Below are 19970 nucleotides of genomic sequence, written 5' to 3'. Positions count from 1 at the left end.
AATGTTCCCTGGATAATTGAACCATACAATAATCCATTTGGCCCATTCTTCCTGATTACGTCCATTGCTGGAGCGTCCAGCTGGTTCCACTATGGAATATAAAACACATGAAGAGGAGCAAGAACGAAGAGAACTCATAAAGGGGGTGGCCTTGGTAAAAGCAGACAAGCTGCAGTGGATACATGAAGGTGACACCAAACAGACGAGCATGAAGGCTCCTTTCCTGGGAGGAGTATCTACAAGCAGCAGCAATTGGTTCATTTCGGCTGCCCGCATTCTTCCAACCAAAATGTATCACTTCTCTGCGTTAAATCTGATTTGCCATATACCTGCCCATTTAGAGTCAGAGGCATACAGCACAGAAACAGATCTTTCAGTCCAACTTGTCCATGCTGACCAGATATTCCAATTTGACCTAGTCCCATTTGCCAGCGCTTGGCCCATATCCTTCCTATTCATATACACATCCAAATGCCTTTTAAATATTGTGATTGTATCCCCCCTCCACCACTGGCAGCTCATTCCATGCACACACCAATCTATATGTGCCTTAAGGTCCTTTTTAAATTTTTTCCCTCTCACCTTAAAACCAATGCCTTCTAGTTTTGAATTCTCCCACCCTAGGAAAAAGACCTTGGCTTTCCACCCTGTCCATGTCCTGCATGATTTCTCCAACCTCTTTTGATGCCACCTTGATACATGTTACATTTTCTAACTTGGAAGTGTGAACTGGTAGCCCTTTATAGCTATTTCAATAATATCCATCAACATGCTATTTGCAATTCCCACCTCTACTGCATCCTTTTTGTTCAGTTAACTACATCTCCATTGAAAAGCTCTCATTCATTTTGAAGGGTTTATGCCTGAAACTTCGATTCTCCTGCTCCTTGGATACTGCCTGACCTGCTGTGCTTTTCCAGCACCACACTCTCGACTCTGATCTCCAGCATCTGCAGTCCTCACATACATTTTGTTACCCTGTACCTTCCTAAATACTCTGTAGATGCAACTGTAATTGTGCACTCTAGGAATTCGCCCACAACTGGCCTGAAACTAATGAGTACAAAAAGGAAAGACCCTGCAGATGCTGGAAGTCGGACATGAAAAAGAAAACAGAAAATGTTGGAAATACTTTGCAGTTCAGGCAGCACCTGTGGAGTGAGAAACAATTTCATGTCTAAGGGTTGATGAAAGGTCACAGGCCTGAAACTATTTTTCGCCTGCTGAGTATTTTCAGTTTTCTTTTGGTTTTTGTTATAGCCTTACTGGTCTCCGTTTAGCTGCTTTGTCTTTCTTGCCCTTTTTCAGCAGAGATGCTACTCCATCAACTCTCAGTCCCATGGCTATAATATCTGTTTTTAAGGAGGATTGAGAAAGGTGTGACAATACTGTCACTTTAACAAGGTAATTTTGTCCTTGGGTTTTTTTCAAGGGAGGTCCTAAAGGCACAGGTGCTGAAATGTCTATTTTAACAAAAGCAGGGGAGTAGCCAGTTGTCCCAGTTCAGGTTTGGCTTAGTTTGGGCTAGTTGTAACAGTGAGAAACTGATGGTTTAGCTGTAGCAGGGAAGCTGCTGCAGTCCAGAAAAGGGTTCCAAGCTTCAGCAGATGATTCCTGGCTGACTTTGCTCTCTGAAATCTCTCCTGCCTGTAAGAACCTGTGTTTGAATTTACCTTTTTCCAAAGGGGTGTGTTCATGGAATGTTACAGGAATTGGAACAGCTTCTTAGTTAAGTTGCTGTGTTGGGTTGGTTAAATTTTCCAATAGTTATCCTAAATTCCATTTTCTTTTGTTTGTGTTTCAACTGCGTGTTTACATCAATTCTGTTTGGCTTAAAGCTGAGTGGTTTGACCAGCTGCATCACACCTGGAATGTCCACCACACATCTGCCTTTAAAATAAGAAAAAGTTAGGGTCTGGGCTACCTTCTTAAAATATTTTGAGAAGGTCTGGCCCTGTCTATAAGACACGGTAGCCAGAATCCCCTGCCTTCTCCAGTCTAGTTTCTTTCCCTCTCCAGCAAAGAATGTAGTTGTGCAAGTTGACAGGTACTGCACTGGCTACTTCCCTGCAATTGTCACAAATGATTATTCATTCAACCCTCTTGTCATCACCACTTGCACTTGCGTCACTAAATTGACAAACACTGTTATTACTTTAATGGCTCCACTGTTAAACTGCCAGCTTCACCTCCAAGTGGCTATACTCTCTTGAACTGTGCTTTTAATGACTCTGTGCTTCACTGTTTACATTTATATTACCGGCTGTCTTGTTTTCATAATCCCTTTCACTCTGTCTGTTCTCCAGCTGCAGATTTAATTCTCCTTATGTTCATTAGCATCCCCTTCATTAACGATCACCCTTTCAAGTTTTTGATTTGTTGTGGTTTACTGTTTATCCACAGAACTCAATGTTTTGTTGCACCTTGGTTTCACTATATGAAAATAATATTTATTCATAACTGCAAGTTTCCCACTGATTATTTGCAGACATATTTGGTAGAATTTCCACCCAGTCAAATTCTCTCCGATCTTTCCTAATCCCATTAAACTTTGTTTCTTTCCATTTCTACTGCAGCTTATCTTTCTAGGTCACAAATCATACAACACCAGGTTATAGTCCAACAGGTTTAATTGGAAGCACCAGCTTTTGGAGCGCTGCTCCTTCATCAGGTAGTTGACAACCACCTGATACAGGCGTGGCTCTCCGAAAGCTAGTGTGCTACCAATTAAACCTGTTGGACTACAATCTGGTGTTGAGTGATTTGTAACTTTGTACACCCTAGTCCAACACCGGCATCTCCAAATCATATCTTTCTAGGAATTACTTCAGGAAGAATTGGACAGAAGGTACAAAATCTTACATTCTTAAAGCCCCTATAGAGCACCTGAAGTTCCCTCTTGGTGAAGTTGGTTTGGGCCTGTAGTTGTCGTAAGCCCTCGGGCCGATGGCAAACTGTGGCCATTTCCAGCTCATCTTCAACCTTATCTGTAAAAAGAGAAAGCACAACCAGACAATGTCAGAGAAATGAAGGAGAATAGTAGCAGCACCTCAGAGGCACAAATAGCCCTCAGCCAAGGTCACACATTTCATCAGCACATTCAACACATCTTGTCTAATGCCTGGTACCAATGAGGGAGGGAATAGATACATAGCCCATCACATTACCTGCACAAGCTGCTCCATTACATAGTTCCCAAATTTGGAGTATGTTCGTGTAGCAGTGCTTTCGCTGTCTCCTAACTTGGAGATGTGTCTTACAAACATAGAAAATAGGAGCTGGAGGAGCACATTTGGCCCTTTGAGCCAGCTCCTCCATTCAATATGATCCTGGCTGATCATCTAACTCAGTGCCCTGTTCCCATTCCTTCCTCCCCATGCTCTTTTAACCCTTTAGGCCTAAAAACTTCACACTACCTTCTTGAAAACATTCAATGTTGAAGCCTCAATCACTTTCCATGGCAGAAAAATCCCCAGGCTCACCAATCTGTGGGTGGAGACATTTCTCCTCTTCTCACTATGTTCACTAAGCACGGGGATGGCTTTGCTTATCCTGATTTGGAATTTGACTTTCCCAATTGATATTGATGAAATTTTAGCCTGCACTCACAGAGAGATTACTGATCTGTTAAAGAATGCTTCTTACTCTCTGCAGCTTCACTGATCACTGGTCCTCATCCTGATGTATATGCACAGTAATTAAACACTTCCCTCTCACCGACATCACTGCACCTCAGCACTCCTTTCAAAACAGCGTTTTCTGTGTTAGTTCATAGGTACACGGATTAAAAACATTGCTTATCTGCACAGATCGATCATTTTGACACGATAATAGATGCGATATTTCCATACATCTGTAATCACTGGAAGTCAATGTTAATGTTCTGATGGATGTATTTATTACTGTTTATAGAGCCATAACTGCTTTGATCCTCGGCTTAAATAAACAGAGTGAAAAGATCTTTGCAGATCCAGCTCAATAAATTGATTCAGTGCGCCTATTCTTCATCATTCTGCTGCCTGGAATATTGCATAATTTACCTCTGACTGACCAAATTTCATCTAATATTTTGTGTTGATGTCGCACCTTCAAAGTGCCATAACGTTCTGAGACACTTCACGCAAATCATCTGATGCAGAGTAACAGAAGGTCAAAAGACAGACATGTTTTAAGGATCCTCCAAAGGAGAGAGCAGCAAAGAGTTTTGGGATGGAGTTGCAGAGCACCGCGCTAGACAGGGTCTCCAATATTAGAAAGAGTGATATTAGGGTGAGTGAGGGTTCCATGAGTGGAGATTGAAGGCAAGGGTGAGAATTTCATAATTTAGGGCATAGCTTAACAGGGAGCCATCAAGCACATTAATTAGGGGAATGGGACTTGCTAGACATTAAGACACGGGCACCACAGATTTGGATGAGCGACATTTAAGGAGAATGGTAGACGGGATGCAGACCAGAGCATGTTGGAGGAGTCGAGTCCAGACTTAACAGAGTGTGACTGTGAACTTCAACAGAAAGGTGACCTGCTGCCTGCTTATCCATTTTGTGACTATTTTGGACACAGCAAAGCAAAGGGACTGATTGCAGAACAGGAATGGCACATTTCACTTTCCAAATACAGCTAAAGTTTTATTATCTAGCACCAATGGGACCAGGAATGTGCCAACAAATCAAATATTCTGGTTTGCTTAATCAATGTAAAAACAAACAGTAAATAAAGAAATGTAATGTAAAGGGTTGACACATCTTTGTTATACTTTATTTATGGCTTAAATCACTTTGCCTTATATAAAACTTACCTACGCAGAGCCCTCTCACTCGCACCCTCAATGGACTTCTTGGACATTGCAGCAGATCGTGGAATTTGAGGAGGAATTGACTCGTAATTTAATCATCTGTTGATGTTTTGTGCGGCCATTCAATTGAGCAACAAGCATACTTCCATTGAGTTACATAAATTTAAAAATCTATAATAATTGTACAAAATAATACAGTGAAATTTGCAGAATTTGTGGCATATAATTTTTGCCAGTTTATCAACACTACTGGTTCATAGGTGCCAGTTAAACCAAACTTTGCTGTACGTGTCTGTGAATAGACTGAAAAGGAATGATTTGGTATTTAGGAAGTGTTTTATTTTGGTTATATCTTCCCAAAATATAGAGACATTCAATATATACTGTCAGTTGAATAAATGAGTATAAAAACGTCGAGAGACAGGGACGGACTCAGGCTGCAGCGGTGGGCAAATAGAGCCTCTCATGCTTGATATGGAGATGAGGAAGATTGTCTTCTCTCAGGTGTAGACTGGTCTTTGAATTGTCTTCCCTAGACAGCAGTGGAGGCTGGGTCATTGACTACATTGAAGGTTGAGTTACACTGCTTTAACAGGGGGTCAAAGATGAGGGGGTAAGACAGGTAAGGGGAGTTGAAACTGATCAAAATCATTCATGATCATGCAGAACAAAACAACAAGCTCAATGCACCCAATGGCCTCTTGCTGCTGTTATTTTGTATGAACTAATGATCTTACTGATTTAAAACACTCACAACACCAGATTATAGTCCAACAGGTTTATTTGGAAATGCAAGCTTTCAGAGCACTACTCCTTCATCAGGCAGACAGTGGAGCAGGATCATAGGACACAGAATATATAGTAAAGATTCAACACTTTGTTAAATCAAGCCCCAGTGCTAAACTAGGCCCAGTCAATGTGCTGCAGTGTTAAACTAGGCCCAGTCAGTGCACTGCAGTATTAAACTAGGTCCAGTCAGTGCGTTGCAGTGTTAAACTAGGCCCAGTCAATGTGCTGCAGTGTTAAACTAGGCCCAGTCAGTGCACTGCAATGTTAAACTAGGCCCAATCAATGTGCTGCAGTGTTAAACTAGGACCAACGTTAAACTAGTGTTAAATTAGCATGCTCCAGTGTTAGACTTGGCCCAGTCAGAGTAATGTAATGCTTAACCAGACCACATTCAGTCTGGTGCAGTGTTAAACTAGACCTTGGTCAGTCCGGTGCAGTGTTAAACCAGAACTCAGTCAGTCTGGTGAAGTGTTAAACTAGTCCTCGGTCAGTCTGTTGCAGTGTTAAACCAGTCTCTTGTCAGTCTGGTGCAACGTTAAACTAGACCCCGGTTAGTCTGGTGCAGTATTAAACCAGGTCCTTGTCAGTCTGGTGCAGTATTAAATCAGAACCCGGTCAGTCTGGTGCAGTGTTAAACCAGAACTCAGTCAGTCTGGTGAAGTGTTAAACTAGTCCTCGGTCAGTCTGTTGCAGTGTTAAACCAGTCTCTTGTCAGTCTGGTGCAGCGTTAAACTAGACCCCGGTTAGTCTGGTGCAGTATTAAACCAGGTCCTTGTCAGTCTGGTGCAGTATTAAATCAGAACCCGGTCAGTCTGGTGCAGTGTTAAACCAAACTCTGGTCAGTCTGGTGCAGTGTTAAACCAGACCCCGGTCAGTCTGATGCAGCATTGAACCAGCCCCCAGTCAGTATGGTGCAGTGTTAAATCAGACCCCAATCAGTCTGCCGCAGCGTTAAACTAGACCCCGGTCAGTCTGGTGCAGTGTTAAACTAGACCCCGGTCAGTCTGCTGCAGTGTTAAACCAGACCTCAGCACGCTGCATGGTTAAACTAGGCCAAGTCAGCGCGCTGCAGTTTTAAAATAGGCCCAGTCAGTGCACCACAGTGTTAAACTAGGCCCAGTCACTGCTCTGCAGTATTAAACTAGCACCAGTCAGTGCGCTGCATGGTTAATCTAGGCCCTTTTCGGGGTGCTGGTGGGGGAGGGGAGGGAGGTGTATCCGTGGTGGTGGGGTCTGCTTGGGGGTGGCGGATGTGGCGATGGATGGTGCGATGTGTGTGGGGGTTGGTGGGGTGGTGGGTGGGGACCGGTGGGGTTCTGTCCTGGTGGCGGTTGGAGGGGTGGGGCTCGGGGTCGGGGGGGTCGGGGGCTGGGGGGGATGCGGTGGAGGGCATCGTCGACCATGTCTAGGGGGAAATTGCACCAAGGACATGCAGGTCCTTGGACTCCTCTATCACCAGACCATAGCAACACGATGGCTGGAGGAAGAGCAACTCATCTTCCGCCTAGGAACCCTCCAACCACAAGGGATGAACTCAGATTTCTCCAGTTTCCTCATTTCCCCTCCCCCCAACTTGTCTCAGTCTCAACCCTTCCTAACCGGCAATCTTCTTCCTGATCTCTCCAATCCCCCCCTCCCCCACTCCGGCCTATCACCCTCACCTTATCACCCTCACCGTATCCTCCTTCCACCTATCGCATCTCTAACGCCCCTCTCCCAAGTCCCTCCTCCCTACCTTTTATCTTAGCCTACTGGACACACTTTCCTCATTCGTGAAGAAGGGCTTATGCCCGAAACGTTGAATTTCCTGCTCCTTGGATGTTGCCTGACCTGCTGCGCTTTAACCAGCAACAGCTCTGATCTCCAGCATCTGCAGACCTCACTTTTTAATCTAGGCCCAGTCAATGCACTGTGTGGTTAAACAGTGGGCGGCATGGTGGCACAGTGGTTAGCACTGCTGCCTCACAGTACCAGAGACCCAGGTTCAATTCCCGCCTTAGGCGGCTGTATGTGTGGAGTTTGCACATTCTCCCCGTGCCTGCATGGTTTCCTCCAGGTGCTCCGGTTTCCTCCCACAGACCAAAATTGTGCGGGGTTAGGTGAATTGGCCATGCTAAATTGCCCGTAGTGTTAGGTGAAGGGGTAAATCTAGGGGAATGGGTCTGGGTGGGTTGCGATTCGGCAGGTTTGTGTGGACTTGTTGGGCCTGTTTCCACATTGTAAGTAATCTAATCTAAACTAGGCCCAGTCAGCGCACTGCGTGGTTAAACTAGGCCCAGTCGGTGGGCCGCATGGTTAAACTAGGCCTAGTCAGTGCGCTGCATGGTTAAATTAAGCCAAGTCAGTGGGGTGCAGTGTTAAACTAGGCCCAGTCAGTGCACTGCAGTTTTAAAATAGACCCAGTCAATATGCTGCAGGTTAAATCAAACCCTCATCATTGTGCTGCAGGGCTAAACTAGGCACAGTCAGTGTGCTGCAGTATTAAACTAGGACTAGTCAGTGCACTGTGTGGTTAAGCTAGGACCCGTCCATGTACTGACGTGTTAAATTAGTCCCAGTCAGTGTGCTGCAGTATTAAACTAGGACCAGTCAGTGCACTGCAGCGTCAAACTAGGACTAGTCAGTGTGCTGTATGGTTTAACTAGATCCAGTCAGTGCGCTGCAGTGTTAAACTAGTGCCAGTCAGTATGCAGCAGTATTAAACTAGGACCAGTCAGTGCACTGAAGTGTTGAACAAAGACTAGTCAGTATGCTTCAGTGTTAAACGAAACCTAGTCAGTGTGCTACAGTATTAAACTAGGACCAGTCAGTGTGCTGCAGTGCTAAACTAGGCCCAGTCAGTATGCTGCAGTGTTAAACTAGGACTAGTCAATGCACTGTGTGGTTAAACTCGGACCCGTCCATGTACTGAAGTGTTAAATTAGTCCCAGTCAGTGTGCTGCAGTATGAAACTAGGCCCAGTCTGTGTGCTGCAGTATTAAACTGGGTCCAGTCAGTGTGCTACAGCATTAAACCAGGCCCAGTCAGTGTGCTGCAGTGTAAAACTAGGCCCAGTCAATGTGCTGCAGTTTTAAACTAGGACCAGTCAGTGCGCTGCAGCGTTAAACTAGGCCCAGTCAGTGTGCTGAAGTATTAAACCAGGTCCAATCAGTGTGTTGCTGAAAATGTTTGACTGAGACAAGGTGGGGGGAGGGGAAATGAGGAAACTGGAGAAATCTGAGTTCATCCTTTGTGGTTGGAGGGTTCCCAGGTGGAAGATGAGGTGCTCTTCCTCCAACCGTCGTGTTGTTATGGTCTGGTGATGGAGGAGTCCAAGGATCTGCATGTCCTTGGTGGAGTGGGAGGGGGAGTTAAAGTGTTGAGCCACAGGGTGGTTGGGTTGGTTGGTCCGGGTGTTCCAGAGATGTTCTCTGAAACGTTCCGCAAGTAGGCGGCATGTCTCCCCAATATAGAGGAGGCCACATCGGGTGCAACGGATGCAATAGATGATGTGTGTGGAGGTGCAGGTGAATTTGTGGTGGATATGGGAGGATCCCTTGGGGCCTTGGAGAGAAGTAAGGGAGGAAGTGTGGGCGCAAGTTTTGCATTTCTTGCGGTTGCAGGGGAAGGTGCCGGGAGTGGAGGTTGGGTTGGTGGGGGGTGTGGACCTGACGAGGGAGTCACGGAGGGAGTGGTCTTTTCGGAATGCTGATAGGGGAGGGGAGGGAAATATATCCCTGGTGGTGGGGTCCGTTTGGAGGTGGCGGAAATGACGGCGGATGATACGCTGTATATGGAGGTTGGTGGGGTGGTAGGTGAGAACCAGTGGGGTTCTGTCCTGGTGGCGGTTGGAGGGGCGGGGCTCAAGGGCAGAGGAGCGGGAAGTGGAGGAGATGCGGTGGAGGGCATCGTCGATCACGTCTGGGGGGAATCTGCAATCCTTGAAGGAGGAGGCCATCTGGGCTGTACGGTATTGGAACTGGTCCTCCTGGGAGCAAATGCGGCTGAGACAAAGGAATTGGGAATATGGGATGGCGTTTTTACAGAGGGCAGGGTGGGAGGAGGTGTAGTCTAGGTAGCTGTGGGAGTCAGTCGGTTTATAGTAGATGTCTGTGTTGATTCGGTTGCCCGAGATAGAAATGGAAAGGTCTAGGAAGGGGAGGGTCTGAGACGGTCCAGGTGAATTTGAGGTCGGGGTGAATTCAACTGAGACAAGGTGGGGGGAGGGGAAATGAGGAAACTGGAGAAATCTGAGTTCATCCCTTGTGGTTGGAGGGTTCCCAGGCGGAAGATGAGGCACTCTTCCTCCAACCGTTGTGTTGTTATGGTCTAGCGATGGATGAGTCCAAGGACCTGTGTGTCCTTGGTGGAGTGGGAGGGGGAGTTAAAGTGTTGAGCCATGGGGTGGTTGGGTTGGTTGGTCCGGGTGTCCCAGAGGTGTTCTCTGAAACGTTCTGCAAGTAGGCGGCCTGTCTCCCCAATATAGAGGAGGCCACATCGGGTGCAGCGGATGCAATAGATGATGTGTGTGGAGGTGCATGTGAAATTGTGGCGGATATGGAAGGATCCCTTGGGGCCTTAAATCAGTGTGTTGCAGTGTTAATCTAGGCCTAGTCAGTGTGCTGTAGTGTTAAACTAGGTACAGTCAGTGCACTACAGTGTTAAATTATCAACAGTCAGTGTGCTACAGTGTTAAACTAGCACCAGTCAGTGTTTTGCATGGTTAAACTAGGCCCAGTCAATGTGTTGCAGTGTTAAACTAGTCCCAGTCAGTGTGTTGCGGTGTTAAACTAGGCCCAGTCAGTGTGCTACAGCGTTAAACTAGGCACAGTCAGGGTGCTGCGTGGTTAAACTAGGCCAGTCAATGCGCTGCAGTATTAAACTAGCACCAGTCAGTGTGCTGCAGTGTTAAACTAGCACCAGACAGTGCGCTGCAGTTTAAACTAGGCATAGTCAGTGTACTGCAGTGTTAAATTAGGCCCAGACAGTGTGCTGCAATGTTAAACTCGGCCCAGACAGTGTGCTGCAATGTTCAAGGATGCCTAGTCAGATCACTGCAGTGTTAAACTAGCTCCAGTCAGTGCAATGCAGTATTAAACTACCACCAGTCAGTGCACTCCGTGGTTAAACTAGGCCTAGTCAGTGTGCTGCATGGTTAAATTAGGCCCAGTCATTGTGCTACAGTGTTACAAACTAGGCCCAGGCCATGTGCTGCAGTGTTAAACTTGATATAGTCTGTGTGCTGCAGTATTAAACTAGGAACAGCCAGTGCACTGCAGTTTTAAACTTGGCCCAGCCAGTGTGCTGCAGGGTTAAATCAAACCACAGTCAGTGTGCTACAGTATTAAACTCGGCCCAGCTAGTGTCTTGCAGTTAAACTAAGCTGCCATCATTGTGCTACAGTATTAAAGCAAGCCCCAGTCAGTGCGCTAGTGTGTTAAATTAGGACCAGTCAGTGTGCTACAGTGTTAAATCAAGCCCCAGTCAATGTGCAGCATTCCCTCTGTACTGACCCTCCGATACTGCAACATTCCCTCAGTCCTGTCCTTCCCACAGTGCAGCATTCCCTCTATAATGTCCCTCCTCCAGTATAGCATTCACTCAGTACTAGCCCTCCCACAGTGCAGCATTCCCTCAGTACTGACCCTCCCACAGTGCAGCATTCGCTCTGTACTGACCCTCCCATAGTGCAGCATTCCCTCAGTACTGTCCCTCGCACAGTGCTGCATTCCCTTAGTACTGACCCTTCCACAGTGCAGCATTCCCTCAGTACTATTCCTCCCACAGTGCAGTGTTCCCTATGTACTGACCCTCCAATAGTGTAGCATTCCTTCTGTACTGACCTTCCCACAGTGCAGCATTCCCTCTGTACTGACCCTCCCACAGTGCAGCATTCCCTCAGTACTGACCCTCCCACAGTGCAGCATTCCCTCAGTACTGACCCTCCCACAGTGCAGCATTCCCTCAGTACTGTCCTCCCACAGTGCAACATTCCCTCAGTACTATCCTCCCACAGTGCAGCATTCCCTCACTACTGTCCCCCCACAGTGCAGCATTCGTTCTGTACTGACCCTCCGATAGTGCAGCATTTCCTCTGTACTGACCCTCCATTCCCTCTGTACTGACCTTCCCACAGTGCAGCATTCCCTCTGTACTGACCCTCCCACAGTGCAGCATTTGCTCTGTACTGACCCTCCCACAGTGCAGCATTCGCTCTGTACTGACCTCCCATAGCGCAGCATTCCTTCAGTACTGTCCCTTCCACAGTGCAGCATTCCCTCAGTACTGTCCTCCCACAGTGCATATTCCCTCACTACTGTCCTCCCACAGTGCAGCATTCGCTCTGTACTGACCCTCCGATAGTGCAGCATTTCCTCTGTACTGACCCTCCAATAGTGTAGCATTCCTTCTGTACTGACCTTCCCACAGTGCAGCATTCCCTCTGTACTGACCCTCCCACAGTGCAGCATTCCCTCAGTACTGACCCTCCCACAGTGCAGCATTCCCTCAGTACTGTGCCTTGCACAGTGCTGCATTTCCTTAGTACTGATCCTTCCACAGTGCAGCATTCCCTCAGTACTGTCCCTCCCACAGTGCAGTATTCCCTACTTACTGACCCTTCAATAGTGCAGGATTCCCTCTGTACTGACTCTCCCATAGTGCAGCATTCCGTCAGCACTGTCCCTTCCACAGTGCAGCATTCCCTCAGTACTGTTCCTCCCACAGTGCAACATTCTCTCAGTACTGTTCCTCCCACAGTGCAGCATTCCCTCCGTACTGACCCTCCAACAGTGCAGCATTCCCTCAGTACTATCTCTCCCACCATGCAGCAGTCCCTCAGTATTGTCCTTCTGATAGTGCAGCAATCCCTCAATACTGTACATAGAACATAGAACAATACAGTACAGAACAGGCCCTTCGGCCCACGATGTTGTGCCAAACATTTGTCCTAGCTTAAGCACCTATCCATGTACCTATCCAATTGCCGCTTAAAGGCCACCAATGATTCTGACTCTGCCACTCCCACAGGCAGCGCATTCCATGCCCCCAACACTCTCTGGGTAAAGAACCTACCCCTGACATCCCCCTATACCTTTCACCCTTCACCTTAAATTTATGTCCCCTTGTAACACGCTGTTGTACCTGGGGAAAAAGTCTCTGACTGTCTACTCTATCTATTTCCCTGATCATCTTATAAACCTCTATCAAGTCACCCCTCATCCTTTGCCGTTCCAATGAGAAATGGCCTAGCACTCTCAACCTATCCTTGTACAACCTATTCTCCATTCCAGGCAACATCCTGGTAAATCTCCTCTGCACCCTCTCCAAAGCTTCCACATCTTTCCTAAAGTGAGGCGACCAGAACTGCACACAGTACTCCAAATATGGCCTTACCAAGGTCCTGTACAGCTGCAACATCACCTCACGACTCTTGAATTCAATCCCTCTGCTAATGAATGCTAATACACCATAGGCCTTCTTACAAGCTCTATCCACCTGAGTGGCAACTTTCAAAGAGCTATGAATATCGAGCCCAAGATCCCTCTGCTCCTCCAACTTACTAAGAACCCTACCTTTAACCATGTATTCTGCATTCTTATTTGTCCTTCTAAAATGGACAAACTCACACTTGACAGGATTGAACTCCATCTACCACTCCTCAGCCCAGCTCTGCATCATATCAAAGTCCCTTTGCAGCTGACAACAGTCCTCCCCACTATCCACAACTCCACCAATCTTCGTATCATCTGCAAATTATGACCAACCCTTCGACTCCCTCTTCTAAGTCATTAATAAAAATTACAAACAGCAGAGGACCCAGAACTGATCCCTGCGGAACTCCACTTGTAACTGGGCTCCAGGCTGAATATTTACCATCTACCACCACTCGACCGGTTAGCCAGTTCTCTATCCAACTGGCCAAATTTCCCACTATCCCATGCCTCCTGACTTTCCGCATAAGACTACCATGGGGAACCTTATCAAATGCCTTACTAAAATTCATGTACACTACATCCACTGCTCTACCCTCATCCACATGCTTGGTCACCTCCTAAAAGAATTCAATAAGACTTGTAAGGCAAGACCTACCCCTCACAAATCCGTGCTGGCTGTCTCTAATCAAGCAGTGTCTTTCCAGATACTCATAAATCCTATCCCTCAGTACCCTTTCCATTACTTTGCCTACCACCGAAGTAAGACTAACTGGCCTGTAATTCCCAGGGTTATCCCTATTCCTTTTTTTGAACAGGGGCACAACATTCGCCACTCTCCAGTCCCCTGGTACCACCACCATTGACAGTGAAGACGAAAAGATCATTGCCAACGGTTCTGCAATTTCCTCTCTTACTTCCCACATAATCCTAGGATATATCCCATCAGCCCGGGGGACTTGTCTATCCTCAAGTTTTTCAAAATGCCTAACACATCTTCCTTCCTAACAAGCATCTCCTCTAGCTTACCAGTCCGTTTCATACTCTCCTCTTCAACAATACGGTCCCTGTCATTTGTAAATACTGAAGAAAAGTACTCCTTCAAGACCTCTCCTATCTCTTCCGACTCAATACACAGTCTCCCACTACTGTCCTTGATCGGACCTGCCCTAGTTCTCACCATTCTCATGTTTCTCACATATGCATAAAAGGCCTTGGGTTATCCTTGATCCTACCCGCTAAAGATTTTTCATGCCCTCTCTTAGCTCTCCTAATCCCTTTCTTCAACTCCCTCCTGGCTATCCTGTATCCTTCCAACGCTCTGTCTGAACCTTGTTTCCTCAACCTTATGTAAGCCTCCTTCTTCCTCTTTACTAGACATTCAATCTCCCTCGTCAACCAAAGTTCCCTCACACGACCATCTCTTGCCTGCCTGACAGGTACATACATATCAAGGACACGTTGTATCTGTTCCTTGAAAAAGTTCTACATTTCAACAACATCCTTCCCTGACAGCCGATGCTCCCAACTTATGCTCCTCAGATCCTGTCTTGCAGCATCGTATTTACCCTTCCCCCAATTGTAAAACCTACCCTGTTGCACGCACCTATCTCTCTCCATAACCAAGGTGAAAGTCACAGAATCGTGGTCACCATCATCAAAATGCTCACCCACTAACATGCCCATCACTTGTCCCGGTTCATTACCAAATCCAATATGGCCTCCCCTATGGTCGGACAATCTATGTGCTGAGTTAGAAAATCTTCCTGGACACATTGCACAATCACCGCCCCATCCAATCTACTTGATCTAAAGAGCTTCCAATCAGTATTTGGGAAGTTGAAATCGCCCATGACTACTACTCGGTGGCTTCTGCACCTTCCCCTTTGATAGTGCAGCATTCCCTCTGTACTGACCCTCCTACAGTGCAGCATTCCCTCTGTACTGATCCTCCCACAATGCAGCATTCCTTCAGTATTATCTCTCCCACTGTGCAGTATTCCCCCAGTACTGTCCTTCCAATAGTGCAGCATTCCCTCAATACTGACCCTTTGACAGTGCAGCATTCCCTCTGTACTGACCCTCCCACAGTGCAATATTTCCACAGTCCTGTCCCTCTCACAGTGCAGCATTCCCTCAGTACTGCCCCTCTGATAATGCAGCATTCCCTCAGTACTGACCCTTTGATAGTGCAGCATTCCCTCAGTACTGTCCTTCCCACAGTGCAATATTTCCACAGTACTATCCCTCCCAAAGTGCAGCATTCCCTCAGTACTGTCTCTTCCACAGTACAGCATTCCCTCAGTACTGTCCCTTCCACAGTGCCGCATTCACTCATACTGACCCTTCGATAATACCACATTCCCTATGTACTGACCATCCAATAGTGCAGCATTCCCTCAGTACTGACTTTGAGATGTGGTGAATGGCCTCTGCTGTCTCCCTTCCTAGTTGAATGGAAGGTTCTAGGGCCCGTTATATAGGTGGTCTAGAACCGACCTTTTCCAATGGATCCCTGTATGCAAGTGCGAGCTGAAAAGGCTCAATTGCAGCTTGGGGGAGCTCACCCATCCAGTGCCTGCTGTTAATTACAGTGAGATCATGATGGATTATGTACCTCATTGAGAAATGTGATGTGCTAGAGGTTTTTTTTGGAATCTCGCACTAATAGCTGCTCAGTGTGGCTGGTACTGAGCTCTCCTCATTGCTCACATTCTTTCTGCTGTCAGTTTGATCGAGTACACACACTGTACTTACACATGGAGTTCGCACACCATCGCACACCACTGCTATTTTTAATCCAGTCTACTTCAGCTATCCCTGGGCAAGTCCTACTTACAGTGGCTTCACACTCGCTCTCAGGGACAATCTGTTGTGTGCAGGAAGTGGGTGTTTAGGAGAGTGTGGATGTTTCTGGGATGGACAGTGGAGTTGAGGTTTAGGGGCATGAAATTGGGGGCGTTGGGAGGGGTGGGTTGTGGAGTGTCCAGGCTTGTGTGGGTGGGAGGAGAGGCGATGGGTCTGGGACTGTAGGAGATGGTGACAGGGGGTGACAGGAAATGGCACAGTAGGTGACAGCCAAGTGGTATTGTTGCTGGACTATTAATCTACAAACTCAACTAATGTTCGGGTGTCCCAGCCTTGAATCCGACCACAGCATAAAAAAAAATCAGAAATTAAGAATCTACTGACAACAATGGAACCCATTGCCAATTGTCGGCAAAACCCACTAATGTTCTTCAGGGAAGGAAATCTGCCACCCTCACCAGTTTTGCCTATATGTGACTCTAGACCTGCAGCAAAGTGGTTGTCTCTCAATTATCCTGTGAAATGCAAGCCATTCAGTTGTACCAATTGCTACAAAACGCCTTCAAAGGCAAATAGGGATGGGCAATAAATGCTGGCTAGTCACTGATCCCACAAATGAAATGAAAATAAGGTGGGGCTGCCAAGGATTCACTGGATTCTCTGGGGTCAAGAAATAGTGCCTACTGATTTCGGAGGTGCAAAGACCCCAGGTTTTAAAAACAAGCTTCTTTTTCACATTTTCTCTGGACTCCTCCATGACTTTATGAATTTTGCTGATGGGAATACAAACTGTTCCAATCCATGGGAAGACCCGCTGGAAGGGGTGGGGATGGTGGAGCTAGGGGGTCATTTGGGAATCTCCGGGAATGAATGCAATCAGAATTGGCGACCTTGAGGGGAGAGTGCCAAGGAGTTAGGGGCAGGGGTCAGGGTGCTTTGGGGAGGGTAAAGGGGTGGGGGCTGTGGGTACAGTGAACAAGCAAAGGGCAGTGTGCTATGTGTTGGGGAAGGGCTGGGGGAAGGCTGCTGTTGGTAAGGTGAAGCAGCAGTGATGAGGATGCAGCGGGTGTGGACCTGTGGGCAAGGTGAAGGGTCAGGGTGCAGGGGTTATGGATATGTGGGTAAGGCAAAGGGTCAGGGTGCAAGTGTTATGGACATGTGGGTAAGGCAAAGGGTCAAGGTGCAGGGGTTATGGGCATGTGGGTAAAGTGAAGGGTCAGGGTGCGGGGTTCTGGACATGGGGGTAAAGTGAAGGGTCAGGGTGCAGAGGTTATGGACATGTGGGTAAAGTGAAGTGTCAGGGTGCAGGGGTTATGGACATGTGGGTAAAGCGATGGGTCAGGGTTCAGGGGTTATGCATACGTAGGTAAGGTGAAGGGTCAGGGTGCATGGGCTATGAGCAAGTGGGTAAGGTGAAGGGTCAGACTGAACAGGTTATGGGTAAGGTAAAGGGTCAGGGTGCTGAGGTTACAGGCATATTGGTTAAGGTAAAGGGTCAGGGTGCGGGGTTTTGGGCATGTGGGTAAGGTAAAGGGTCGGGGGGCTGAAGGGAAGGTGAAGGGGAGGGGTTGGGGGCTGTGGGGAAGGTGAAGGAGCAGGGGTTGGGGGCTGTGGGGAAGGTGAAGGAGCAGGGGTTGAGGGCTGTGGGAAAGGTGAAGGGGCAGGGGTCGGGGAGCTATTGGGAAGGTGAAGGGGCAGGGGCCGGAGGGCTGTGGGGAAGGTGAGGGGGGAGGGTTTGGGTGGGGGGGGGATGTGTGGAAGGTGAAGGGGCAGGGGTTGGGGGGCTGTGGGGAAGGTGAAGGGGGAGGGTTTGGGGGAGGGACTGCGGGGAAGATGAAGGGGCAGAGGTCGGGGGGGGGCATGGGAAAGGTGAAGGGGCAGGGGTTGGGAGCCTGCGGGGAAGGTGAAGAGGCAGTGGTCAGGGGGCTGTGGGGAAGGTAAAGGGGCAGGGGGTAGGGGGCCGTGGGGAAGATGAAGGGGCGGGGGTAAGAATGAAAATAAGTTGCAAAGTGCTCACATGGTTGAGATTCTAATGTTTTGGCAGCGTGTTAAATTAAAAATCAGAAAGGGGCCCTACCCACCTTGGACTGCTGTTTTTACAGGAATCTGTTCTGCTAAATGACCTGCCCAACCCTTTGTTCTTTAAGTCCAATGCATATCCTCCCAGTATACAGCGACTTCAAGCTATAGTGTGCCAGGTATACAGCCGCTAGTAGATTCTCGCAGGTATACAACCCCAGGTGTGCACCTTCAAGTGTGTCTTGTAGGTATACTGCCTTAGGTATATGAGCCCAGGTATATAAGTGCAGTTATATGCCTCCAGGTACATAGTGTTGGTATACAGTCTCAAGTATCTGCCCCTAGGTATATGCTCCAAGGCATATCGTGACAGGTATTCAGCCCAAAGTATACAGCCTAGGTATTGGGACCCAGATATTTTTTCCCAGGTGTACAGATGTAGGCATATACCTCCAGAACTATCCTCCATGTACATGCCCCATATATATGTTCCTAGTTTTACAGACCCATGTACACAGACCCAGGTATATCTCCCCAGGTATATATCCCCATTATATGGCACCACGTATAAGTCTCCAGATGTATCTCTTATGTATGCAACCCCAGGTTATGACCCAAGTACATTGTGTCAAGTATACAGATCTGAACATATCACACCACCCTCCCGCCCCCTCCCACCCCATACCCCAAAGTATATGTCTCTACCCTACCATTCACACACAGAAACCTTTAGCTTTCCTTCTCTCAGTTGCAGCGTTTGATGACATAATCCCCTCCCCCAATTGCAATTCCCTAAACCCAGCCCTACCTCCCATCTTGAGCTCACTCTTTCCTAATTGTTGGGATCAGATTTCCCAGCTCCACTCTGCCTAGTCCCTCCAGATCCCAGGCGTGTGCACTGAAGCAGACAGTGATGATGATAAAGAGGTTCTGATGTTGATAACAATGGCACCTCCTGAGGCTTCCAACTCTCCTTTTTGCTCTCTCACTGCCCTATTCCCTTTCACACTTCCTGGCATCTTTGCCCCCTCCCAGTCTGTGATTTTGCTTTGTTCTGAACACTGTCCTTCCCCGATTCTCCACATCTCCATCAGGATTTCTTTGCTCTAGTTTCTTTGCTGTCGCTGACTCAGGATAAATCTGTCCCAACTTCAGGAAGCTGCTGTATATTTATTTAAACTCGTTGTTGAAATGAGAAGCTACGTGATCTCTCTGTGCAGTTTGGGAGAACTGTGAGCAGACAGGAGTCCCAACTCCGAGTGCAGACCAAGATACTCTCAACATTCAGGGCTGCAGCCCCTTCTCAGAGCTGCGACCAAGGCAGGAAACGTTTTACAGGAAAATAAAACAGCTGGAGTCCCAGCAGGTTGAGCTAAAACTATCATGCCTTAAATGGTTAAACGCATGGCAAAATAAGGACACAGCAAGACAAAGGAGAATGTGGGAGTCTCACTTACTGTCAGAGAAATCAATGAGTCCAAGAAAGTGGAGAAGTTTCAGTGATGTACATACTACAATCACAATTCCCAGAGTCTGCAGCCCCTCTGACTCGCCTTTGATATTCAGCATCCTTCCAAGTACTTCGCTGGGAGGCACTCCTTCCCCTTCATGACAAACTGCTGAATGTAATCTCACCGACCTCGTCCAACTTGCATCACCCTCTCCTTAAATCGCTATCACTATTCTTCCTCCTCCCCTCTTTCACATGCTCTCTCTCTACCTTGCTTCCACACCCTTCCTTTTACTGTACAGATCACCATTCTCTCACTCTGTACATATCCTGCTCTCTCTCTGTCTCCTTCAGTTTGTCTCTTACTTTTGGTTTCTCTTACTTTCTATCTTGATGTCGCCACCTCTCACTCTCCGCGCTGTCTGCCCATTTACAGAATCACTGTTTCTTGTTCTCCCTCCTCTCTCTATGCCTCTCGGTCTATCTCATTCTCCTTTTCTGTATTGTCGTCCCTTATTCAGCTCTTTCCCTTTCTCCGTTGTTTCTCTCTCTCTCTCTCTTTCTCTCTCTTTCTCTCACTCTGGATATGTTACTTTCTGTCTGCCTAATTCTCACTCTTCCTCTTGGTCTGAGTCCCTCTTTCTGCCATTTCTGCACCTCTGTCTCTCACTCCCTACGTCTGTGTGTCTCTCCACCT

The 19970-nt window shown here is 47.5% G+C and overlaps 1 protein-coding gene across 1 annotated transcript in view; it reads right to left on the bottom strand.

Annotated features, from left to right (window-relative positions):
* The window catches only part of LOC132823547 (Kv channel-interacting protein 1-like), an 89054-nt gene extending 69662 nt beyond the window's left edge, over positions 1–19392 (bottom strand). The window contains exons 1-2 of the mRNA XM_060837490.1: positions 19281–19392; positions 2863–2987 (exon numbers count right to left, since the gene is read on the bottom strand). Coding sequence (XP_060693473.1) covers positions 2863–2987; positions 19281–19392 — 237 coding nt within the window. The remainder of the gene's footprint in view (positions 1–2862; positions 2988–19280) is intronic.
* Between the last annotated feature and the right edge of the window lie 578 nt (positions 19393–19970).

The sequence above is a fragment of the Hemiscyllium ocellatum genome, chromosome 16 (genome assembly GCF_020745735.1).
Source record: "Hemiscyllium ocellatum isolate sHemOce1 chromosome 16, sHemOce1.pat.X.cur, whole genome shotgun sequence".
Taxonomy (NCBI): Eukaryota; Metazoa; Chordata; class Chondrichthyes; order Orectolobiformes; family Hemiscylliidae; genus Hemiscyllium; species Hemiscyllium ocellatum.
The sequence above is the reverse complement of the archived record's forward strand: the minus strand, read 5'-3'. Positions and strand labels throughout refer to the sequence as shown.